General features: G+C 45.1%; 1 protein-coding gene across 1 annotated transcript in view; it reads left to right on the forward strand.

The window, feature by feature from the left end:
- The window catches only part of si:ch211-157b11.8 (fibroleukin), a 48,271-nt gene extending 22,999 nt beyond the window's left edge, over positions 1–25,272 (forward strand). Inside the window, exons 3-6 of the mRNA XM_034166648.1 lie at positions 14,439–14,516; positions 15,489–15,601; positions 15,716–15,978; positions 24,346–25,272. Of these exons, the coding sequence (XP_034022539.1) occupies positions 14,439–14,516; positions 15,489–15,601; positions 15,716–15,978; positions 24,346–24,685 (794 nt within the window). The 3' untranslated portion in view covers positions 24,686–25,272. The remainder of the gene's footprint in view (positions 1–14,438; positions 14,517–15,488; positions 15,602–15,715; positions 15,979–24,345) is intronic.
- Positions 25,273–27,035: the final 1,763 nt, after the last annotated feature.

Raw genomic sequence — 27,035 nt, forward strand, 5'->3', positions numbered from 1 at the left:
CTTCGAGGATCTCCTCAATCCCATCATCACATCTTCTGAAAAGGAAGCAGAGACTGGGGACTCAGAGGCGGACTCATCCATCACCCAGGCCGAAGTCACCAAGCTGGTCAGAAAGCTCCTTGGTGGCAAGGCTCCTGGGGTGGATGAAGTCCATCCTGAGTACCTTAAGTCTCTGGATATTGTGGGACTGTCTTGGTTGACATGCCTCTGCAACATTGCGTGGCAGTCAGGGACAGTGCCTCTGGATTGGCAGACTGGGGTGGGTGTCCCTCTGTTTAAGAAGGAGGACTGGAGGGTATGTTCCAACTACGGGGGATCACACTCCTCAGCCTCCCCGGTAAGGTCTATTCCAGAGTACTGGAGAGGAGAATTCGACCGATAGTCAAACCTCGGATTCAGGAGGAGCAGTGTGGTTTTCATCCTGGTCGCGGCACACTGGACCAGCTCTATACCCTCCATCGGGTGCTCGAGGGTTCATGGGAGTTCGCCCAACCAGTCCACATGTGCTTTGTGGATCTGGAGAAGGCGTTCGACCGTGTCCCTCGAGGCACCCTGTGGGGGGTGCTCCGGGAGTACGGGGTCCGGGGTCCTTTGCTAAGGGCTATCCGGTCCCTGTACGGCCACAGCAGGAGCTTGGTTCACATTGCCGGTAGTAAGTCAAACCTGTTTCCAGTACATGTTGGCCCCCGCCAGGGCTGCCCTTTGTCACCGGTTCTGTTCATTAACTTTATGGACTGAATTTCTCGGTGCAGCCATGGTGTAGAGGGTGTCCGGTTTGGGAACCACAGAATCTCAACTCTGCTGTTTGCGGACTATGTGGTTCTGTTGGCTTCATCAAATGGACCTTCAGCATGCACTGGGGTGGTTTGCAGCCGAGTGTGACAATCAGCACCTCCAAAATCCAAGGCCATGGTTCTCGACTGGAAAGAGGTGCCTTGCCCTCTTCAGATCGGTGGAGTGTCCTTGCCTCAAGTGGAGGAGTTTAAGTATCTCGGGGTCTTGTTCACGAGTGAGGGACGGATTGAGCGTGAGATCGATAGACGGATCGGTGCGGCGTCTGCAGTGATGCGGTCGCTGTATCGGACCGTCATGGTGAAGAGAGAGCTGAGCAGGGGGGCAAAGCTCTCGATTTGTTGTGTGGGCCGCTGAAGAGGAGGTACTGCTGGCCCACCACCAGAGGGCGCCCTGCCTGAAGTGCGGGCTTCAGGCACGAGAGGGCGCAGCCGCCTCACAGGAGCAGCTGGGAGTGACAGCTGTCACTCATCACCACCCCATCACCAGCTGTCACTCATCACCACCACTTCACCACCCACAATAAAAACCGGGCAGCAACTCCACCTCCCTGCCGAGATATTGTCTACCCGTCAGCAGTACCAAGTCTGACAGCTGAAGACGGTGGCCACCTGGGGACTCAGGACTTGGCGGCTCCGGTGTGCTTCAGATCCACTGGCAGTGGAAATCCTGTGGGATCCGGCTCTTCTCTGGACAGACGTCTTCTATCCTTGAGCCTGCCCGCACATCAGCTTTGTATATTAGGCTGTATTCCAAAATCTGCAATTGTCTGTATTTCATTGTACACATTTCACAACAGTAAAGTGTTATACTTTTGGCTCATCCATTGTCCGTTCATTTACGCCCCCTGTTGTGGGTCCGTGTCACTACACTTTCCCAACACGATTTACCGATCGATCTACGTTCCAACCCTCACCTATGGTCATGAGATTTGGCTCATGACTGAAAGAACAAGCTCGCGAGTACAAGCGGCCGAGATGAGTTTCCTCCGTAGGGTGGCTGGGTGCTCCCTTAGAGATAGGGTGAGGAGCTCGGTCATTCAGGAGGAGCTCGGAGTCGAGCCGCTGCTCCTCCACGTCGAAAGAAGCCAGCTGAGGTAGCTCGGGCATCTTTTCCGGATCCCCCCTGGACGCCTCGCTGGAGAGGTGTTCCGGGCACGTCCCATTGGGAGGAGGCCCCGAGGAAGACCCAGGACACGCTGGAGGGACTACATCTCTCAGCTGGCTCGGGAACACCTCGGGGTTCCCCCAGAGGAGCTGGGGGAGGTGTGTGTGGATCGGGGGGTCTGGGCAGCTTTGCTTGAGCTACTGCCCCCGCGACCTGACCATGGATGAAGTGGAAGAAAATGGATGGATGGATGGATGGATGCAATTCTGTGAAAAGCCCAAGATTTCCTCTCTCAATATTCATTAATTACTTTATATTATGCATTATTAGCTCCATATATGACATATTGTGGTGAGGTTTGGGGAAACACATATAAAACAAACACAAATTCAATATTTCTATTGCAAAAGAAAGCCATAAGAATTATCAGTAACAAATCTTACTGTGAGCCAGTCAACCCATTATTTATTTGCTTAAATATTCTGAAATTTGTGAACTTAGGTGATTATATTACAATACAAACTATGTACAAAGCAAAAAACAAACTTTTACCTCAACATGTCCAAAATCTGTTTAAAATGAAGGACTCTAGTTATAATTTGAGAGGAATATTGATATTTGATAAACCAAGGACTCAAACTACTCTAAAAAGCACCTGTGTCTCTCTAAAAGGAGTGAACATTTGGAAAAACTGTCCCAAGGGTATTCATTTATGCTGTACTCTAGTCAGCCTTAAAAGACTTTATAAAAACCATATAATTTCTGGTTACAGTATGGACAATTAAGTTTATAGATTTTGTACTATTATTTTTGGATTGTGCAATGTGCGCTATTACTTATTTTGTTATGAGAAATTTAATTTCATTGATTATTTTCAAATGTTTGTGTTTTGCTTGTTCTGCTCATTTTGCTTTTGTTGTGAGGAGTAAAATTTACTGAGGTAAAACGGGTAGGTGTAAACTTCGGTTAGTTAACTGAGAAATCAGAGGGTTTTTTTGTACTGAAAAGTTTTTCTCTTTTTTGTTCTTTTTTCCTTTGTACCAAAATGAACTCATTCATTCATTCATTCATGCATTCATTATAAACGTTGACTGGCATCATAACTACTATCAGCAGTGTTGCATTGTGCAGTTTGTTAATAGCCTTTTGTTTGTTGTTTGTCAGGCTTAACTGTAAACTAACAAAAATTCTGCATCATATGAAAACTATAAAATGTTTCAAGCAGGCTAAATCTTACATAGAATAAACCTAACAGGCTAAATGTGATGGGATATAGAAAAATACCTCCATTGAAATGTGACCTTTTTGAGATTTTGATACCACCTGAAACTCCATTTTAAGCTATTTCCAAATCTGTTTTCATTCTTCTTGTCCATATCAAATGTTGTGATTAAAGGACATGTCGCATGTGTTTTAACGTCCCAGTTAGCAACACAACATCAAAGTACTCATGAATGTAAATCTCCCTGCACACATGCACTCATAATTAATGGTTTCTGATGTTTTTTATTCCTTTCCCAAAACGAGGAAACAGGTGCTTTTCCAAAAAATGCAGACCCGGCGCCACGAGGGGGCGTTTGGGGGCGACGCCCCCTCACATCATCAACCCCGCCCCCTCGGATGTGAGAGTTATCAAAAAAATAAAAAAAATAAAAAGAAAGAAAAAGAAATACTGGAAAATATAGCAAAATATTAGTTATTCAATAATATCATGTATTTAACAAATAAAAAACATTAATTAACTAAAGTAATTAATTTTAAAACAAACTGATATGGCGTGTGTTGTGAAAGTGTAGTGACACGGACCCACAACAGGGGGCGCAAATGAACGGTCAATAGATGAGCCAAAAGGTAACAATTTAATGTTGTGAAACGTGCACAACGAACATACAGACAATCTCAGAATATAATTACAGTCAAATTACAAAGGTGACGTGTGGGCAGGCTCGAGGATAGAAGACGTCTGTCCTGAGAAGAGCCGGAACCACACGATTTCCGCCCCCACAGAACCTGGTGAATACTGGAGCCGCCAAGTCCCGAATTCCCAGGTGATCACCGTCCCCGACTGTCGGATCTGGTACTGCTGGCGAAGAACAAAGACAGTCAAGTGTGGGTGTGTGTACACCCAGTAACAACAGCGGTGGGAATGCCACCTCCACCTCTCACTCAATATGTTGCAGAGTACCGCAGTGATTCCTCAGGGGAAAAGAGTGCCGTCCTGCACTCACTCAGCCTCCACAGAAAAAGGAACCGGTACTCCTGCAAACACTCACAATATACAGATATATTGCAAAAGACACAAACGGCTGAGGATATTACCTCCAATGAAGTATGATATCTCGGCGATGAGGTGGAGATGACGTCTGGTCTTTATGGAGTGCGATGATGAAGAATGTGTGACAGCTGTCAGGAATTAATGAGTGACAGTGTCCGTGGCGGCAGCGCCCTCTCGTGCCTGAAGCCCGCACTTCAGGCAGGGCGCCCTTTGGTGGTGGGCCAGCAGTACATCCTCTTCTGGCGGCCCACACAACAGTGTGTCTGTGTTCAAGTGATTTGATAGGTTGAGGGTTGCGCTTGTCAGTGCGGCAGAGGGCAAGGATTCTGAGTCCAGCGATTATGGCAAGGTGGACAAACTAAAGCATGCTCGATTTATTCAAGCAGTGTCAAAGCTGGAGTTCTTGGGATTCATCAAGCCCACCAAGCAAAAGGCACATCGTGCAGCACGACTCACTTGGGGAGGGTGTTAATGCTGCATTTACACATAACGACGACAAGTCACGAATGCCACAAAGTACACATTCTTGGCCGCTTATCACGAATGTGATGATTCGGGGCAGAGGCGTCAGGTGTCTTCAGGAACTGCTGCAACCTGTTACCACACATTACGATTAATGGCACGTGTTGCTGGAGAATCATCAGGAACCATTACGCACGGTCAAGAATAGTGTTCCGTGTTGTTGCGCGCTATTGCGCGTAACAGCGCATCGTTAAGTTCTGTCACGTTGTGAATGAGGTGAATTCTCTCCACACACACACCCATATTCATCCAACCGAATTCAGATCGCTCCAGTTTTTCAAAAGAACTTTGTAACTGCATGCGTAGTTGGGCTCTGTGCCATGGAGTGGCGCACATGCCCAATTGCACTGTGTTTGCGCTTGTGATGGAGGACTGTATGTGGGGTTAATCTACTGTCTCGTGTCGTTTCTCAGATCAGTTGTTGGTTTGGTTTTGTGGTATGCAGGAGATCACTTGACCGAGGGTCTATACCAGGGGTGGGCAACGAGGGCCAAGACAGTGCAGGTTTTCATTGCAACCAGCCAACTCAGCAGGTGGGTTGTTGATGAGCTTCTCCTCTGAACATAAACACCTGATAGTCAATGAACTCACCTGCTGAGGTGATTGGTAGAAAGGAAAACCTGCAGTGTTTCGGCACTTCATGGCACATGATTGCCCACCCCTGGTCTATACGTTCAAATAATAATTAAAAAAATACTGTCATCACTCTTCACTCTTAGTCAGTCAGTCTCTTACAACGGTGTAGCCTAAATACATGAGCTTTCCAGGAGCGCACCCAATTCATTACGCACGCTCAGAGGCACGTCCCCTCCGGTGCACACTTTTTTTGGGGGGGGGGGGTGCCCCCTGCGAGAAACTCATCGCCCCCTTAATATTTTTTTTCTGGCACCGGGCTTGAAAAAATGTGTCACTCAACAATTCTCTGCAATTCTCAGTAATTCTAAGTAATTCTCTGCTTTTCTCTGCGTGTGGCGCACTTAAGAGCAAAACAGAAACATCCCAAACATAGACAGATAGAGCAAAACAAATGAGGTTATGCCCAATAACGAAGCTTCGGAGCTTTTCTTTCAAAGCAGTGGCTTGGATTTACATTAGAGAATCTTCACCCTGAAACTCTTAACTTTTTCAGAGTCTGTTGGAGTGTCAAGATGCTGTCATGATGCTGTTGTTTGTGCCACAGCTCGTATGTCTCGTATTGAAAAAAACTCAGAAGACGCTATTTTCAGGAGATAATGGACTCTCTAATGTGCCACGATCCTAACAGAATTTGAGTTGTAAGGCAGAGCTGCGACTGGACATTATGCATGTGCACAATCAGAACCTGAGAGCAAGTGGACCTGGACATTGTTCTCTGGCCTAGAGGAGCTTGAAAATGATCTCTGGCTGTGGATCTGAGTGAGGACAAGTGGACCGTTCCATGGCTGGCGATCGCAATTGCGATTGTGCGCACGTGACATGTGCGCGAGGGCTTCTTTTTTATTGTGGACTAATTTGGAAGTCTTTACACTAGGGTGAGTGGAATATTACTTTTTTCATATTTTGCTTTGTGTTCTTTTCAATGGAGCTATTTACTTTGAGAGAGTCTGTGGATGTGGTGTGTGTGTGTGTGCGCGAGTGTGCACATCAGCTGTTTTAACTCCCAATTTAGACAGACTTCTGGCTGAATTTGAACAATATACAATATAATCAGTATTAAGCTTGTAGACTCTCTCAAATGTCATAAAACTGTCAATCTCTATAAGGAACTTTTAAAAAGAGAATTAATTTTGAGTAATCCCTTAAAAAAACAACTGACATGCAGGTTAAAATGGCTGTTACTCTGTTTTAACCGCTGTTTTAATCGATGACACAGATAAATATATTTATTGGATTTGTGCCAGTTCAACATGCAGATCCACCTTGGATTTGCTGTGGTGACCTGGAGTGCAAACAAGGGAGCAGCCGAAGGGACTTACTAGATTTTTCACAGTTATATACAACACTTATTAGTGTTTTTAACAGGCTGCGTTTATGACTAATGGCCGCAGGTGCACACAACCTTCTCACAGCTGCTGCTTTTACCGTGACTGCATCAAAATGAACAGTTATCACTTAAAAATGATTCATTATAACACAACATCACACTTGTGTAAACTTTGGAATTAATATGTGCCTCAGCTCATTGAAGCGCACGCTGGGACGCTTCTAGTAACAATGCCAACAATAACATTAGCATTAGGTGTTCTTGAACAAGCAGTCATAAATTGTCCATAAGTGTAGTTTTTTTTTTTTAATTAATTTAAAATCACAGACACAAGATACCAGTGCTTTTCACAAGCAAGACCCCCCACCGGTCAATTGGTAGGCCTATTTGGAGGAAAGGTCTAAGGCCGTTTTTTGGTCCCAGTCCGTCCCTGCATGGACTCACATATTCATGGCTCTTTTTATACTTTTTATATGCCCTGTCAAAGTTAGACAGAGCCCCAAAACCCAATTTTGACCAAACAAGACATCCCTGAGATGGTTTCATCAAGATGCATGGCCAACAGTACATTTTCTTTGTCACAGCACTTCCAGTCAGCCAGCTAACTTTGTCATAGTAGGAGAGCTGAAAATGTGAAAGTGACGTGACACGGACCCACAACACACCCATTCGTCTGGGGGTGGTACCCAGACGAGAGACTGACGGTGGCCCCCAGTTCCCTACAGAAACTCCTCCAGACCTGGGAGGAGAACTGAGGACCACGATCCGAGACAATGTCTGATGGAATCCCATGCAGACGCACGACGTGGTGGACCAGGAGGTCTGCAGTCTCCTGGGCCGTCGGGAGCTTCGGGAGGGCCACGAAGTGGGCCGCCTTGGAGAACCGGTCCACTATCGTTAAGATGGTGGTGTTTCCCTGGGACGGCGGGAGGCCCGTGACAAAGTCCAGGCCGATATGAGACCAGGGGCGACGAGGCACAGGCAGAGGCTGGAGGAGGCCTTGGGCCTTGTGGTGGTCGGCTTTGCCCCTGGCACAGGTGGTGCAGGCCTGGACATACTCCCGGACGTCGGCTTCCATAGATGCCCACCAGAAGCGCTGCCGGACCACTGCCATGGTCCTTCGCACCCCTGGGTGACAGGAGAGCTTGGAACCGTGACAGAAGTCAAGGACCGCAGCCCTGGCCTCTGGTGGGACGTACAGTTTGTTCTTCAGACCAGTCCCCGGGTCCGGGCTCCGTGTCAGGGCCTCCCGGACGGTCTTCTCCACGTCCCAGGTAAGGGCGGCCACGACAGTGGACTCGGGGATGATGGTTTCAGGGGGGTCTGACAGCTCGGTCTTGATCTCCTCTTCGTGCACCCAGGACAGGGCGTCAGATCGTTGGTTCTTTGTCCCGGGGTGGTAGGTGATCCAGAAGTCAAAACGCCCGAAGAACAGTGACCAGCGGGCTTGCCTGGGGTTCAGAAACTTCGCGGTCCGGATGTACTCCAGGTTCCGATGGTCCGTGAAAACCGTAAATGGTACCGACGCTCCCTCCAACAGGTGTCTCCACTCCTCAAGAGCCTCCTTCATCGCAAGAAGTTCCTGATTGCCGACGTCATAGTTCCATTCAGCTGGGGTCAACCTGCGGGAAAAGTAGGTACATGGATGGAGAACCTTGTCGGACTCCCCGCTCTGGGATAACACGGCTCCTATGCCTGAGTCAGAGGCATCCACTTCAACAACAAACTGGCGCTTGGGATCGGGCTGCACCAGAATCGGTGCAGTCGAGAACCGGCGTTTCAACTCCCTAAACGCGGCTTCGCACCGATCCGACCAGGTGAAGGGGACTTTTGTGAAGGTCAGGGCTGTCAGGGGGCTAACTACCTGACTGTAGCCCTTGATGAACCTCCGGTAGAAATTTGCAAAACCGAGGAACTGTTGTAGTTTCCTACGGTTCGTTGGTTGGGGCCAATCTCTCACCGCCGCAACCTTGGCCGGATCAGGGGCGACGGAGTTGGAGGAGATGATTAACCCCAAGAAGGACAAAGAAGTGCGGTGGAACTCACACTTCTCGCCCTTCACAAACAGCCGGTTCTCCAACAACCGCTGTAGGACCTGACGTACATGCTTGACATGGGTCTCAGGATCCGGAGAAAAGATGAGTATATCGTCTAGATATACGAAGACAAACCGATGCAGGAAGTCCCGCAAGACGTCATTAACCAATGCTTGGAACGTCGCGGGCGCATTGGTGAGGCCGAACGGCATGACCAGGTACTCAAAGTGACCTAACTGGGTGTTAAATGCCGTCTTCTACTCGTCTCCCTCCCGGATCCGAACCAGGTTTGTCATAGTAGGAGAGCTGAAAATGTGAAAGTGACGTGACACGGACCCACAACACACCCATTCGTCTGGGGGTGGTACCCAGACGAGAGACTGACGGTGGCCCCCAGTTCCCTACAGAAACTCCTCCAGACCTGGGAGGAGAACTGAGGACCACGATCCGAGACAATGTCTGATGGAATCCCATGCAGACGCACGACGTGGTGGACCAGGAGGTCTGCAGTCTCCTGGGCCGTCGGGAGCTTCGGGAGGGCCACGATAAGGTGATAAGCATTCCTAAGATCCAATTTCGTGAAAATTTGGGCTCCATGCAGGGGCGTGAACACTGAATCCAACAGAGGTAACGGGTATCGGTTGCGAACCGTGATCTTGTTCAGCCCTCTGTAATCAATGCATGGACGGAGTCCGCCGTCCTTCTTGCCCACAAAAAAGAAACCAGCACCCATCGGGGAGGTGGAGTTCCGGATCAACCCAGCAGCTAACGAGTCCCGGATGTAGGTCTCCATTGATTCGCGTTCCGGACGTGAGAGGTTGTACAGCCTGCTGGACGGGTACTCAGCGCCCGGTATCAAATCAATGGCACAATCGTACGGACGGTGCGGGGGCAGCGTGAGTGCCAGATCTTTGCTGAAGATGTCAGCAAGGTCGTGGTACTCAGCCGGTACCGCCGCCAGATTGGGGGGGACTAAAACCTCCTCCTTAGCTGTCACACCGGGTGGAACCGAGGATCCTAAACACTCCCGGTGGCAGGTTTCGCTCCACTGAACCACAACCCCAGACGGCCAATCAATCCGGGGATTGTGTTTTAACACCCATGGAAAACCCAAAATCACTCGGGAGGTAGAAGGTGTTACATAAAACACAATCTCCTCCCTGTGATTCCCAGACACCACCAATGTCACTGGCTGAGTCTGGTGTGTGATTAGTGGAAGAAGGGTGCCATCTAGTGCCCGCACCGACAATGGTGACGGTAAGGCCACTAGAGGGAGCCCAACCTCCTTTGCCCATCTGCTATCCAGCAGATTCCCCTCCGACCCCGTGTCCACCAGTGCTGGGGCGTGAAGGGTTAGATCCCCACTCAGGATCGTGACTGGGATTCATGCAGATCGTCGGGGTTTCCCCACGTGGGTGTTGTGACCCACCCTTAGCCCAGTCTCTAAGGATGAGTGCTGCTGTTTTGACCGTTTGGGGCATTCTCTCTGTGTGTGCTCAGTAGAGCTGCAGAGAAAACACTCTCCACGGATCAGCCTCCTTTGTCTCTGATCTGATCGTTTTTTGGCCCTGCTCGTCTCCATAGCAATGTCAGCAGGGGGAGCTGTTGTCACGTGGAGAGCCCTGGCAGTGGAGCGTGGGGAAGTCGGCTCCCTTTCAGACCCGGGAGGAAGAGGGACGGCGTGTACCTGACCACGCCTCTCGTCTCGCTGCCGTCGGTGTTCCGTTAATCGGTTGTCTAACCGTATAACCAGGTCGATAAGCCCATCTAAATCCCGCGGCTCGTCCTTCGCCACCAGGTGCTCCTTAAGGACCAGAGACAGTCCGTTTACAAAGGCGGCGCGGAGCGCACCAGCATTCCAGCCGGCTTGCGCTGCCGCGATGCTGAAGTCGACTGCATACTTCGCTGCGCTCCGACGCCCCTGCCGTATCGACAGCAGCACACTTGAAGCGGTCTCGCCTCTATGAGGGTGGTCGAACACCTGTCGGAACTCCCTCACAAACTCAGGAGCCGTGAATTCTGCTCCCAAAGCGCCGTAGCCCAGGCGCGTGCCTCTCCTCGAAGCAAATTTATAAAGTAAGCCACCCTGATAACGTCTGACGCGTACATGACGGGACGCTGTGAAAAGACGAGCGAGCACTGCATCAAGAAGTCCGCGCACGTCTCCACACAGCCTCCGTATGGCTCCGGAGGGCTTATGTATGCTTCAGGGGACGGTGGGGGGGTTCGTTGAACGACCAGCGGAATGTCTGTTTCTGGCACACGGTCAGCAGGAGGAGGTGCTGCAGCAGCGCCCTGAGCACGCGCTTCCACCTGGGCGGTGAGAGCCTCTATCCTACGATTGAGAACACTGCTCTGCTCGGTAACTAAGTCCAACCGAGCGGTAAAGGCGGTTAAGATGTGCTGCAGCTCACCCAACACGCCTCCTGCTGGCGCCTGTGCACCTCGCTCTTCCATTGGCTGTTCAAGCGATGGTTGACGCCCCTCGGGATCCATGATGCTGGCCGAGAAATCCTGTTGTGAAAGTGACGTGACACGGACCCACAACAGGGGGCGGTAATGAACGGACAATGGATAAGCCAAAAGTAACAATTTAATGTTGTGAATCGCACAACGACGTACAGACAATAACAATATGGTGGACAGTCAATCATACACCAGGTGACGTGTGGGCAGGCTCGACGATAGAAGACTCCTGGCGAGAGAAGAGCTGGATCCCCACACAGCTTCCACCACCAACGGAGCTGAAGAACACCGGAGCCGCCAAGCCCTGCGCCCCAGGTGGCCGCTGTCTTCAGCAGTCAGACCCGGTACTGCTGGCAGAAAACAGAGACAGTCCAGATGAGTGTGAGTTTGCACACTCAGTACTCCCACAGTCAGTGTTCAGTAAAGGAGGGAGAACCTCCACCTCCAATCACACACTCGTGCAGCTCCTGTTTAACCACTTAACCACTTCTTGGTTTGGGGTGTGAGGCGAAGCCGTCGCTGATCACACCAAACGCCAATCCCACAGATAAGGCAGAACACCACAGGATAATGGCTGCAAAAGAAGTTCAGGTTATCACTCAATGATTTGAGTCAGCAGAGAAAGTTACCTGAATGGTAGCTGATTTCTCGGCGGGGAGGTGGAGTTGCAGTCCGGCCTTTATGGTGGTGGTGATGAGTAGTGGATGAGTGACAGCTGGTACGGATGATGAGTGACAGCTGTCACTCCTGGTTGCTCCGATGCCCTCTCGTGCTTGAAGCCCGCACTTCAAGCAGGGCGCCATCTTGTGGTGGTGGGCCAGCAGTACCTCCTCTTCAGCGGCCCACACAACAGAAAAGTCCTGTCTCTTTCTCCCACTTTTTGCACCAAATCAATCTTCGGTATTGAGCTGTCCTGCTGTTTAATTCTAAATTACTCCTCGTAAGGAAAACTATCAAATGGCTTTGACAAAATTTCAGGTCGACAGTATTAGTATTGTCTGCCATCATGCATGCACCTTGTTATCTGTCTAGTTTACTCCGACCTAACCAACATTATGAATGACTGACTGAACAAACTAATGAAATGACATTAAAGTAGAACAATGAAATGTTGAAATTATTGCATCAGATGAGTGGGTTGTTATAACAATAAGTCAGACTGAGACATAGCCTCAATTTAATGGTTGCTCTTGTGCCCCAAAACACTGCACAAAACTGAGACCATGCCCCTTAAACACTGAAACTGTACATGTGCTGATGGAAGGTCATTAGTTGTGCTAACACTCACACTCATGGTGTGGCAAAACACATACTTCAGGTTACAATACTAACTCACAAGACTGCATAAAAGACACAAAGAACAGTAACAGTAATAAATGTAAACCACATAATGTGAACAATGCCATTAACTGGTAGTTTTATCAGCAAACAAGCTAACCAGTTCATGCTGGGAAAATCCCAACTTCCATTACCACAACACACTACATTATGTTAAACTGAAACAAGGAAATACTATGAGTGTGTTTTATTTACACTGTAGGAACTGAATAATGGAAATGGTCAAGTCATTTTGCCAATCAAATACCTAGAAATGCGTTGCAGGTTGTCTTTCGACTTCACTTGCAAAATCTGGGACAGGATTGAGCTCCTGATGATTAAGTGGCATTGTATATCTCTAAATGGCTGTCATTCAAAACTGGATTCAGCCTTTCGACTGATCCTCCAATCATCATGCGGACGCTCAGCATCCAGTCCCGCCCACAGCTCCATTCACCCTAGAGGCACTGAGCGTCTGGGGGCCGGCCAAAATCGTGGCATTTATCCAATGACCGTCGAGTTTCGAGGCTCCACTGAAACGAACAGATGCTTATGGGTAAATGCTTTAACCACAGACCGTAAAAGAAAACGATTTCTTGAAATCTATGATATTGACGCTACGGAAATGCATGACAAGTTAACAAAATAGAGTCAACTGATTTGTGATAAGTAGTTGATTCGAGATAAACATATTCTAATGCATTTGTAGTCAATGAAATGTCACACAACTGTACATATATGAGCATTTAAGTTTTGGGGGACGCTGAGCGTCCCTTGCAGTCTTTTAATTACTTTTAATTCTTTTAATTATTCTTTTAATTATTTTAATTACAGCTTTTGTAAAGTAAGAAATGTTTTTTTAACTTGAAAATGTACAATAATCAGAAATTAATCTTGAGGTAAAAAAAATAACATTTGTAAGGATTTTCTTCAGAAAACTGCTGTGTATAAATGAACAATTCTGTGATACATTTCTGTACTCTGTAATCTTCTGTGTTTGGGCCTGATGCCTCATTTCTGTTGCACAATGTGAAGTTAAATCACAGTGCAGCAGTGAAAGTTGGATTGAGTTGAACTTTGACCGCGTCAGCCTGACGACAAGCGGCAATGCGTGCTCCCAGTGGAGCATCGCGCTAGGTCGGTTTTCGCTTCTCATTGAAAATAATGGTTGTTAGAGCGATGTGTGACATGCAGTGTGAAAGTTTCTTCAGTCTCACTATGTTTAAATTCTGGGTCTGTTAGTGAAGCGCAGGGATAGCTGCCAGCGATCACCTTAGTATTCTCTCTGCTTCCCTGTCAATTTACTGTTGGTGAACTCAGACCTTAGGTGCAGTTATTTCTGGCCGACTGCTTCTGCTCTTTTTCTCTTGATCCCATGCACTGAGGAGACATCCAGGGCACTGGACTGACCACAAGATGCCCTGGCTGAAGCTGACGGAGCGGCGCGTAGACCACCTTGCTGAGGGTAACCTCTCTGAGCCACTGCAGTCTGCTTTTGGAATGTAGTCTTCCACAAAGACAGCTTTTAGGAGAGTGAAACTGACGAGGTGATGGACAGAAGCTGGCCCTGCACCTCAGGGCACTGGACTTATCTCACGATACCCTGCCTGTGGTGGCAGTGACTGCATGCTCACCTCAATGCCCTTTGTTTTTGATGGTATTTTGGTTTTTCTGTTTCCTATTTCTTCAGCTTGGTAAAACTTTGTAAACACCTTTTAACTGTTAGAATGTCCTAAGCAGTGGGTCACCCCTTTAAGTGTGGTCTGTTTGAGGTTTCGTCCTCAACATCATCAGCGAGAGTTTTTCCTTACCACTGTCACCTGTGTGCTTGCTCTAGGGATTGGTAAGGTTAGACCTTACTCGTGTGTATCACCTTGAGGCAGCCTTGTTGTGATTAGCTGCTGTATGAACAAATTTATACTGAACTGACGAAGTGTCTCACTGATGTCTACATCAACAGAGAGTGTAGCCACAGGACGGAAGGGAGAGAAAGATCTGTTGCTTTTCTTGAAGAGCATCACTCAGTATCCACCTACAGGTGAGGATGTAATGTTATACAAATAATGAATGTTTATGCTGGAACATACCATTCAATGAGGCTTTCGCCTCATTGAACGGTATGTTCCAGCTTTCACCTCATGAAATATTCGTACCATTGAAAGAAAGTAAAAACATTCATTATTTGTTTAATATAATGGCTTGTTATATTGTCCTTGTCATTTGATATTATATTAATTTACAAACAACAGAAAAGGGACTTACATTTTCGTGCATCACTGCACTGACTTTGTGTACTTCCAAAATAAATAAATAAATAAATAAAGACTGTGTACTTCCTCACTCCATCGAAACATCACGTCAGAAATTTGTCAAGCTTTTGTGCATCACTGCCGCTTTGACATCAACAATCCAACACAAACTTTAAATAGGAGTCCAAAAATAACTGACAATGAAGTCCATGATGCCATGCACTGACTTTGTGTACTTCAAAAAAACAAAAAAACAATCTGAAACTGTCTACTCTCAGTGCAGCAAAAAAAAAAAAAAAAAATCATGTCAGAAATTAGTCCAGCTTTTCATTCCAACTTCCCCCTAACAGCTCTTCATGCCTCCAGACGGCTTACAGTGCAGTGGATTTGTTTTGTGTGTGTGTGTGTGTGTGTGTGTGTGTGTGTGTGTGTGTGTGTGTGTGTGTGTGTGTGTGTGTGTGTTAGAAGAATTATCACCTCAGTTAGCTCTTCAAATCATTTGTCAGCAAAACAAACTCTGCATGTTTAGCTAAACACTGCCCCCCACTAGTGGGCGGGGTTTTCAGCATGCAATGGTACAAAATGTATGGAACCAAATTGTACTCTAAATGCAATGCAACACAAATGGGATGAATAATCCATGTCACGTGACATACAAAGCACCAATCAAATGACAAGGATCCACTCAGCTGTTATATAAACACTCTTGATAAGTGGTTGATTCTGGGATGGACTAAATACAGTATGTTTGTGTTTTAAAGTTGCCCCCTTGGAAAGGTTACATCCACAGGACTGTGCAGAGATTTACAGACTTGGAATTAAGGAGAACGGAATCTACACCATCCAGCCTGACCTGCACAGGCCGCTGCTGGAGGTATTCCAGATACAGCTAACTCATAAACCACGCACTCTGCCATAGAGAGGTGTACACCATCAGTGGACCTGTAAAATCTTGGAGAAATAATATCAAGTCTTTGTTTGGGCTCAGGCTAAATGTGACATGGAGACAGCAGGCGGTGGATGGACAGTGTTCCAAAATCGACAGGACGGCTCTGTGGACTTCAACAGGACATGGCAGGAGTACAGGGAAGGCTTCGGTAGTCAACAGGGAGAACACTGGCTGGGGAATGCGGCACTGCACGCGCTGACCTCCACTGGTCAACACCAGCTACGTATTGAGCTGGAGGACTGGCATCAACAGAGACGACAAGCTACTTACAACAACTTCAAAGTTGGCACAGAGGCACAGAGGTAAGGCATACAGAACACATACTCTAGGTGGAAGTAATTGAAACTTATAATAGAGAATAAAACATCTACAGGTTCACTCAAAGCAATGAAATATCCAGGAAAGCTTTTTTGCAGCGCACAACCTGCAACAAGTCATGACAAGAGCAAATCACCCAACTACATGAATTATTCATGAAGGCTTACAGTGCATCCAGAAAGTATTCACAGCATGTCACTTTTTCCATATTTTGTTATATTACAAATATTATTCCAAAACAGAGTAAATGCATTTTTTCCCCCCTAACTTCTACTCACAATACCCCATAATAACAAAATGAAAAAAAGATTTTGACATTTTTGCAAATTTATTTAAAACAAAAACAACTAAGGCATCACATGAATATAAGTATTCACACCCTTTGCTCAATACATTGGCACCTTTGGCAGCTATTGCAGCCTCAAGTCTTCTTGAATATGATGCCACAAGCTTGGCGCACCTATCTTTGGGCAGACTGAATGAGGAGGGTCGATGCACAGCTATTTTCTGATCTCTTCAGAGAGGTCTGGGCTCTCAATGGGTCACTCAAGGACATTCACAGAGTTGTCCTGAAGCCACTCCGTTAATAACTTGGCTCTGTGCTTAGGGTCATTGTCCTGCTGAAAGATGAACCACTGACCCAGTCTGAGGTCAAGAGCGCTTTGGAGCAGGTTTTCATCCAGGATGTCTCTGTACATTGCTGCATTCATCTTTCCCTCGATCCTGACTAGTCTCCCAGTTCCTGCTGCTGAAAAACATGATGCTGCCACCATCATGCTTCACTGTAGGGATGGTACCTGGATTCCTCCAAACATGCTGCCTGGCATTCACACCAAAGAGTTCAATCTTTGTCTCATCATCAGACCAGAGAATTTTCTTTCTCGTGGTCTGAAAGTCCTTCAGGTGCCTTTTGGCAAACTCCAGGTGGGCTGCCATGTGACTTTAATTAAGGAGTTGCTTCCATCTGGCCACTCTACTCTACAGGCCTGATTCATGGATTACTGCAGAGATGGTTGTCCTTCTGGAAGGTTCTCCTCTCTCCACAGAGGAATGCTGGAGCTCTGACAGAGTGACCATCTGGTTCTTGGTCACCTCCCTTAATAAGGCCCTTCTATCTGGAGAGTTGCATCCAGTTTTTGTTGTGTTCCATTGTACAATGACAATAAAGCAATTCTAATCTATAATTTTTCTTATAAATTGGCATAACTAGCCATTTTTACATCATCAGGAATAGTACCAGATGAGATTTAAAATATGTGTAATAGGGGCCACAATATGCTTGATGCCAAATTTTGATAAGATTTTGAGCACCATAGCCTCTGAAACCTCTAAGAGTTTAAAACCATGTACAGGGGCATTAAGTGAACTATAAATATTTTTTGTGTGTGTGCTGTCAGCTCTGGCTGAGTGATTCTGTTGTTTGAGTTCATATTCAGTGGGAACCTTGATGAGGGATGAAGCCAAGCAACGCCAGCAACATTTCTATCCTGGATTATATGGACAATAACAACGACATGCAATCAGAATTTTGTTTTGTTTCCTGTTTTGCATGATTGGTAATTTTTTGTTGTACTTTGTTTATTGATTTCTGTTATTGTTAGATCGGCCATAGCAGTCAGTCAAAAAACACCAGGGGGAGTTTTTCCTTACCACTGTTGTCTACATGTTTGCTCAGGGAGGTTGGTAATGTTAAATCTTACCCTTGTGCCGCGTCTTGGGATAACTTATGTTGTGATTTGGCGCGATATAAATTAACTGAATTAAATGTACCGGCCAGTGGTCTGCATTCCCAGGATGTGGGATTACTGCCTTTTCCAAAGGTTAAAAAGAAGTCAGCAGGTCACAGAGCTTTTTCTTATTGCACAACTTTGTTTCTGTGGAACAGTCTGCCTCCCGAGATAAAAATAAGACTGATTCTTTGAAGTTATTCAAATCTAGATTAAAGGCTCATTTGCCCCCTCTTTCATATGACCAATATAGGTCTGTACTGAAATACCTCTCCTGTCCATCTTAAATTTATGTTGCTATTAGCAGAACTAGACAGTCTCACAGCATCTAAATTCTGGGATTGTCTGTGAAAGATAGGAGCATTGGTATGTTGCCCGTGATAATGTTAGCATCCTGTCCATTATTTTGCTGTTGTAAAATACTGATCGGAAGTGTTGTTCATTTCGGTTGATTGATTTCTGCTCTGCTGTGTTGTCTGAGATTCCATGGATGACGAAGCTGCAAAAGGATCATCATAGATTGCAAGACGTACTGTACATAGAATCATCACATTCTTCCCAGTACCTTCACTGACAGTAAATAGAGTACTAAGACAGTTTAAGTGCAAACGCTATTGAAGGTATAAGGGATTGAACTGTTTGCTCACCATGACGGATATTTGTCCACTACAGGCCTTTTTCAACTGCAGGAAGTTGATCTACTCCCCAGATTCCAAGAATGGCTCGTGAAGTGGCCTTCTCAGCTGTTGTGTCTCCACTGTGGTGAAGAAGTACCAGATTCTCATTGACTGCATTTATCTAGTAACCTAACATTAACTGCAAAGCATCATAAAAATTTTGCTAACTCTTAAAGCAGCCGAATTTAATTAATTTCTGACCTACCTGTAGGCATCTTGTTTGCAGTCCTCTCTACTACAGCATTTAAAGTAAGTTATTTTGGCTTCTCCTTTTTTATGTCTGTCATGAAACCAAAAAAATAAAATAAAATAAAAAATAGTGCCACAGGCACTGTAGCTCACCTGGATACAAGAATCACAGTTTCAGCTAGAAAAGTGGGCATGGCCAAACTCCAAAGGTCATATCAAAGTCAAATTTAAAAAGTCTTTAAAACCCATTGGATATGTTTTGGAGCTACCTACCAGAAACCCTTGTACCAAATTTCAGCTCATTATCTTACACTGCTGACTAATGGCTCTAGGTGGCATTTTCAATATAGCCACCATGGCAGTTTTACATTGGATTGGAATGCCTCAAACAAACTTTGGTGTCCTTATAGGATGGAACATTTGTACAAAGTTTCAGTTTTACTGGCTCAGTAGTTTTGGAGAAGATATTTACACATGGCGCTGCTGCTGTCACTGCCAACAGACAAGCGAATTATGATATAAGCCCACTGGACCTTTGGTCCAGGTGAGCTAAAAATTCACAAAAACCATCAGATTTCATTTTTGGGCTTGCTGATTGTGATTCATGTAGCAAATTTCATCTTAAATGTTGCATAAATGGCTGACAAATGGCCGTATATGCGATTTTCAAGGTGGCTACCATGGTGGCCATATTTTAAATCAGATCAGATCACCTTAAATAAACTTTGGTGTCCTCATCGGTAAGGACAAGCACACCAAATTTCAGCTCCATTGATTCAGTGGTTTTGGAGAAGATGGTGTTTAAAATTACAACTAGAAAAGTGGACGTGGTCATATCAAGGGAAACTTAAAATTTTAGTCAGGTATGTTTTTGGGCTTGAATATAGCTACCCATGTAGCAATTTTCAGCTCAATTTTGTATAAACAGCTGACAAATGGCTATATATGAGCTTTTCAAAATGGCCACCATTTTGAATAGTCCCATTAGGCGTGGGACTTCGGCGAGGGTGGTCGCATCTTTTCCTCTTTCCTCTCCTCTGTGTTTTTCTATCTCTGCTCCAACTTTCAAAAGTCCAAACTTCACCAGACTGTGAATTCTTCAAGCTGTATTTGGAATAACCATGGAATTGATCAGCTGGTCTCTCAACGCTATTGACACCATTTTTTCAACAAGGAAATTAGGGCTGGGGACCCTGCATCCCCAGATGGAACCTATCCTGCAGGCTATGTTCTTGACACCTGGGAGAAGTGGTGCATTGGGTGCTTGGCACCACTCTACGTGGAAGACATCGAAGATTTATTCTTATTTGCTTTTATGGTAGGAGGGCTGGGGCTGATTGGGTTATGCTCTGCCCTGACCTACCAGAAAAATGGCAAGACGGCTGCTACCAGAACCACAACCCCAACTCTGTCCGTCATGATTAATGAAGTGGACAAGGCAGTACAATCTCAGTCTGAATTAACTTTTGAACTCAAACGCAAGTTGGAAAACATCTCGGAGCAAATATCTGCCTTGCAAAGGAAGATGTTGGAGACCAGGGAATATTCATAAATTGGATTTTGACGGTCAGAGTAGCCACAAATGGAATTTCTGTGTCTCTCTGCCTAACTCAAAACATGTCAGCCTTATCAGCTACCGAAGGTCAAAACGCCAAGCTTGTTTTCCTCCATAAGGATTTCAATGGCCTTGGTGAAGCATTCGGCTTCCCTCTTATCTGCCCTCCCTTACAACCTGCTGTTGTCAAGGCAACTCCAGACTTTATGCACACACTGTCAGAGACTGACACAAACTCTTTCGCACACATGAGGCACGCCTCCCCCCATCCCTACTACCCCTCCTTGTGTTTCTGACCCCCCACCCACCCAGGCCTCTGCTCTGCCACTCCAGGAGGCCGCGTGACACAGGCTGCAGAAACACACAGCCAAAAACAGAACCCATGAAAATTGCAATAAATCCTACAAAGTTTGAGGAACAGTTATGAAGGCTGGGACATGTTGGGGAAGACTGTTCCAATAGTCTTCCCCAACATATCTTGGTCAACCAAGGAAAAGACATTTTGCCTGGAGGCCTATTTCGCCAACAAATTATACCATTTGGAGCATATTTTGGAAAGAATATGACTTTTATTTTAAGCGACCAAGATAACTGAGACTTTGGGAAATGGTCATACACAGACTGAAGTTTAAGTAGGATTTATTACAATTTTTATGAGTTTTGGGGGTTTTTTTGGGGGGGGGGGGGGGAGATCATCCTGTAAAATCTGCACTGTCCCAGTTTGTCCAAATGCAGGTGGGTACCTTTTTGGTGGGGAATAATCTGTGATGGACTGGTGTCCCCTCACGGCAGGGGTCTGTAGGCTCACGCTCACTTCATGTTACATTTTTCAATTTCAATTTATTTTCATTTATATAGCGCCAAATCACAACAAAGTTGCCTCAAGGTACTTCACACAAGTAAGGTCTAACCTTACCAACCCCCAGAGCAAGCACACAGGCGACAATGGTAAGGAAAAATTCCCTCTGATGATTTGAGGAAGAACCCTCAACCAGACCAGACACAAAGAGGTGACCCTCTGCTTGGGCCATGCTACCGATACAATTTACAAAACAATTCACAAAATGAATATACAGGAAATGTTGCCGGTGCACAGGACAGGAGGGTTACAGAAACAGACACCACACCCATCTCTGGATGGAGCTGCACCTCAAACAGAGAGAAAAAAGAAACAGAATCAGGCATCAGAAAGACAACAAATACAGTATAATTTGTCAGCATTAAGCAACAAGAAAAACAGAAGAAATACTAAGGTAATCGCCAGACAGTAGCCCTACGTTTCACTAAAAGACCCCGAATTTAGATAAAGTTGAGGCCGCGGCCCGCTTTGTTTCCTAATAACATGAATTAAAAAGAGTAAAAAGCATAGTAACGTACTATACCAGTATGCTAGCCATACAAAAGGGAAAATGAGTGCTTCTTAAGTCTGGACTTGAAAGTCTCTACAGAATCTGACTGTTTTATTGATGCAGGGAGATCAATCCACAGAACAGGGGCACAATAACAGAAAGCTCTGTGATCCGCAGACTTTTTATTCACCCTAGGGACACAAAGTAGTCCTGCACCCTGAGAACGCAGGTCAGCTAGGTAGGGAGGTGCCAGTCCATGAACAATTTTATAGGCTAGTAGCAGAACCTTAAAATCTGGTCTCACAGGGACAGGAAGCCAGTGAAGTGATGCCAAAATGGGTGTAATGTGGTCAAACTTTCTGCTTTGTGTCAAAAGTGTGGCAGCAGCATTTTGAACCAATTGGAGACTCTGAATGTTGGACTGCTGTAAACCAGAAAATAGAACCTTGCAGTAGTCCAATCCAGAAGAGACAAACGCATGAATCAGGGTCTCAGCATAGGCCATAGACAGGATGGGACGAATCTTCACTATATTTCGCAGGTGGAAAAAAAGCAGTACTCGTAATATCTCTAATGTGGATCAGAAATTACTCCAAGGTTCCTCACTTTGTCAGCATGATGTATGACACATAAGCCTAGGCTAAGTGTTAGCTGGCCAAATTGATGCAGATGTTTCACTGGACCAAGAACCATCATTTCATTCTTAAAGTAGGAAGTTGCTAGACATCCAGCTTTTCACTGATGCAAGGCAATCTTCTAAGGATTTTATGTGGATGAGATTACCAGCAGTTATCGGCATGTATAACTGAGTATCATCAGCATAGCAATGAATGTTAATCCCAAAACTCTGCAGTATGTGCCCAAGGGGTGCTATGTAAAGGGAGAAAAGTAGGAGGTCTTAGACGGACCCCCGTGGAACACCAAATTTCATGTCACTAAGGCTAGAGGTAGTGTTATTGTACAAAACACAGAATGACTGGTCAGGTATGACGTCAACCATGCAAGGGCACTCCCAGTAATCCCAAAATGAGTGTCAAACTGACTCCAGAAAGGGCCAAGAGGGTGCAGGTTTTCATTGTAACCACCCACTGCACCAGGTGATTTCACTGACTCCATCTGCTCCATATGATGATCCACAGTATCAAACGTAGCACTAAGATCTCACAGCACCAGAACCGTAGTGCTGTCTGAATCCATTGCAAGCAGAATATCATTCACCACTTTCGTGAGAGCTGTCTCTGTGGAATAATACATTATTCAGAGATAAGCACTGGCCTGTGGAGGACTTGTTTCTTCTTCCTTCAAATTTAAGACATTCATTTTAGCCTTTTCACACATACAAAGTAGAGTTTTTGCAATCCCATAAACACTGAATTAACCCAACAAGCCCGGCCCACCTTCAGCTCATTCAAAATGCTTAATTGGACACAAATAAACAAACAAATAAATAAATATATGAATAAATAATAAATAACTGTCCTGGCCTGACTACACTGGCTTCTTGTTCACTGCAAAATTCAGTTCAAGATTCTGTTGTTTTCAAAGCATGTCACATTCATGCTGTAGCTTACATCTTTCACCTCCTAAGTTTATACTGCACCAATAAATCTGTCAAATCATCTGAGCAAGGTTGTTTGGCCATTCCTTGATTGAGACATAAACAGAGAGCTGACTGAGCCTTTTCTTTTACAGCTCATCTTGCCACAGGCAAATAGATCATAAAACTAGAGCACAGCGCTCGTAGAGCACAAACCTCCACCAACACTAGTTTTTATTTTCAAAAATTTTTCCTTTGGAATTTCAAGGTCAAAGTCCTGTTAGAAATGACTTTTCATAAGCTAAATTAAATGTGATGAAATGTCAGGAGTATGTATTTTGTTCATGCACTTGAATCAAAGTTTTTTTTTTTGTGGTGTGATCAATTTTTTTTTCATCATATTTTTTGGTTTCTGAATCCATTTTCAGATAATTTTCACAGAACACTGGTTATCTCTGCTATGAACAATTTGTCATTGCTTTTTGGCACTTGGTTTTCGACTGATAACTGGAAGACAGACAACGAGGCATAAAATTGGAGCCTCCATCCAATTTTGGCGGTGTAAGCAAATCCATAACAGAAAAAAAGAGAGTGACTGAGGCACTTTTGATTGTGATATAATGCAAAATGTACACCAAATGGGATTCTCAATATTAAATTCAAATGACCACAAAACCCACAATCCGGATCAGATCCGGATCAAACTTTGTCAGGCAATAGTGAGTGCCATTCTGCACCTCACTTTCAAACATGAGGGTGAATGGGGCATGTTTGATTAAGTTATAATGTAAAATATTCATTAAATGGGGTTTTCAATATTAAATTTAAATGTCCACAAAATCTGTAATCCGGCTCAGATCTAGATCAGACTTTGTCAGTCGATAAAAGATACCATCCTACATAAGGCTCTCAAATGTGAAAGAAATTTTATCTTTTCTAACAGAGTTATGAATTTTTGAAAATTCATACAATGTTAAAGTATAGGGATTTTTCCAGTATTCCAAGATTTTTCCTTAGACCTTTGACCTATGACCTTGAAAACTGAATCAGTTCTTGCCTATCAGGATATGAATACTCTGTAAAAAAATTCATAACGATATATGAAAAATTGTGGGTTACAGACTGTTCACAAACAGATAAACAAACAAACAAGGGTAAAGCGATAACCTCCGCCCCAATTTCATTGGTGGAAACTGCTGTTAATACAAATACAAACTCAGTGATAGTAACTTTTATTCACTCCTTACCTCCTGATCCAAAATACACATAAACACATCAGTGTTGTCAGAAAATACATGTTCTCTCTGATGTTTCCAGGTATCGTCTGACAGTGCGGGATTACACTGGTGATGCAGGCAATGCCTTGAGCTACAGTAAGAGCTACAACCATGACGGCAGAGCCTTCAGTACTGCTGATCAAGACAATGACCGTTATGCAGCTGGAAACTGTGGTCAGTACTATGGTGCTGGCTGGTGGTATGATGCCTGCTTGGCAGCTAATCTGAATGGACGGTATTACCACGGTCGCTACAGTGGAGTGACCAATGGGATCTACTGGGGAACATGGTACATCCTTACAGACACCCGAACTGGAGAACGCTACTCTTTCAAGAGAGTGGAGATGAAGACAAGGCCTAGAAACTTTGCAGTACAGTAGCAGAAATGACAAAGAGAGTAATGGGGAAATCTGACACTATATCATTGTGTAGAAACATCATGTCAACCACAGGTGAGAAGTTTATTTTTCAATGGTTAGGTTATTTTGGCCCGTCTCATTATTTGTCAATTTAGGGAAGCCTCTGTCATTTTTTATATGCAGGTTGTGTAGCAAACGATAATGTAATAATGGCCAACAAATAAATGAAAGAATGCCAAAAATGTTCTTTAGTATCACACAGCAGGTTATTTGATGCTAAAACTATGTAGATGAGTCTTATATTTGTATACTAAACAGAAATGAGTAAGAACAATATGCAACCTTTGTTTAAACCATAGTGGTTTCACAAAACACACGCACTCACTCATCTTCAACTGCTTATCCAAGAACAGGTTGCGAGGGGCTGGAGCCTATCCCAGCAGTTATAGGGCGTGAGGCGGGGTACACCATGGACAGGACGCCAGTCTGTCGCAGGGCCACATATAAACAAACACATTCACACTTGCACACATACCTACGGACAATTAAAAGTTTATAGTCCACCTAACCTGCATGTCTTTGAATGTGGGAGGAAGCCGGAGCACACGCACTCTAAAACATTGCAGCCTCATTTAGTTATGTCCACTTGCTACCTCTCTTTAACATAAACAGCTCTTACAAGTTTTGGATGTTGAACTCAACTTTACAAGTTGAGTTGAGTTGTAAAGTTGAGTTCAACATCCAAAACTTGTAAGAGCTCTTTATGTTAAACAGACCTAGCAAGTAGACATAACTAAACGCAGCTGCAATGTTTTAGAGTGCAGAGGGAACCCACACAAACACAGGGAAAACATGTAAACTCCACACACAAAGCCCACAGGTGGGAATTGATCCCATGACCTTCTCGCCGTGAGGCAACAGTGCTACCCACTAACTCACCATGCTGGTGGTTTCACAAAACAGAGACTTTTAAAATCTGCGATTGAGGAACCCCTGCTCTCCTGTACATCCCTTTCCGCGCTAACGTTCAGATGTATCAAAATGAAATGACCATGGAAATGTGCTGTGCGTCATGCAAAAACCCTGGCTGGCATATGTATGTTTCTACAGCTATTGGTCCAGTGGCCGCACATAGAGGTGATGCTGAGAAAATAACAGTATGAAAACAAGAAGTCATCAGAGTGATGTGCACATCAGTGACACACTTATGAACAATTAACACACCCAAGTGTTTGCAATTATATGGGTGGACATAAAAGCATGTGCAAAGTGATGTGTAAAATGGCATTAACAATGGCTGCGTTAGTGTTATTAAAGCACCTTGCAAATGGTGCAATCTGACATGAGCGTCTATTCAGGGAACAGGGGGATTTAGTTGTAAATTACAATTATTGGCTTATGAGCCGATTTCCTACAACAAGGCCATTGTTATTGGAGTTACACGCAGAACTGCAGCCGACCCAGAGTGCAATACAGCAAAAAGCCTGGGGTTATCTGTGCCCACACAGGTGCTTCCTGGCAACAGGGGCATTCCAACGGGAGCTCGCCGATTGGTCAGGAGTGTGGCTGTTAACCTTGAGCCAAGCCATGCCAGCTGTGTGGAACACAAGCATCCGAATGTCATCCAGGTACATCACATTCCAACATTAAAGCACAATTTTCAGTGAGAGCCAGTTTCCCTAATGTAACTGGAGCTATGGAATGCACACATTTTGCTATAAAGGCACCATCACATGATGAAATTGTTTTTGATAATATGAAACAATTTCATTTCATCAATATTCAAATCATATGTGAAGTGCAAATGCATTGGGTTGGGTTGGGAACAGACTAGAAGCTAGCACAGTGCGCGATGAATGGCTGCTTGGGGTTTAAATAGTTTATTTGTGTAATTGTTCCAAATGAAAATCAGCATGGGCACATTTGGGCATGTGCGCATTCAAATAATTATTAATGCATTTTCTTTTTCTTGATGGTGAAACTGCTGCAGCGCTTCTTAAGCCCCCGACTGTCTCCCTGTGTTTAGTATTTGTCAAAAAACGCGTATGTTAAGTTGTGAATGTCACACACTCTCAGCCGGCGGTCCTAATTTTTTTTTTACTTCATTGGCAGTGAGCTGCTTTGAGCTCACTGCATTTACGACCTCACACACATGCTCCCACTAACATCTTTACCGGTTCATGTTTATTCCGTTGAATAGGGTACCAAATAAACTATCCCTGTGTGTCTCCACGTCATTTCCAGTCATCTGTAGCTCACACTTGGTATAATTTCTTTTCTGTTTTCATGTTGACTAATTTTTTTCTTGACGTAAAATAATTTTAAGCACCGCCAACGCTTCTGAGTAAAAACAAAGGAAATCAGAAACACT

The sequence above is a fragment of the Thalassophryne amazonica genome, chromosome 3 (genome assembly GCF_902500255.1).
Source record: "Thalassophryne amazonica chromosome 3, fThaAma1.1, whole genome shotgun sequence".
Taxonomy (NCBI): Eukaryota; Metazoa; Chordata; class Actinopteri; order Batrachoidiformes; family Batrachoididae; genus Thalassophryne; species Thalassophryne amazonica.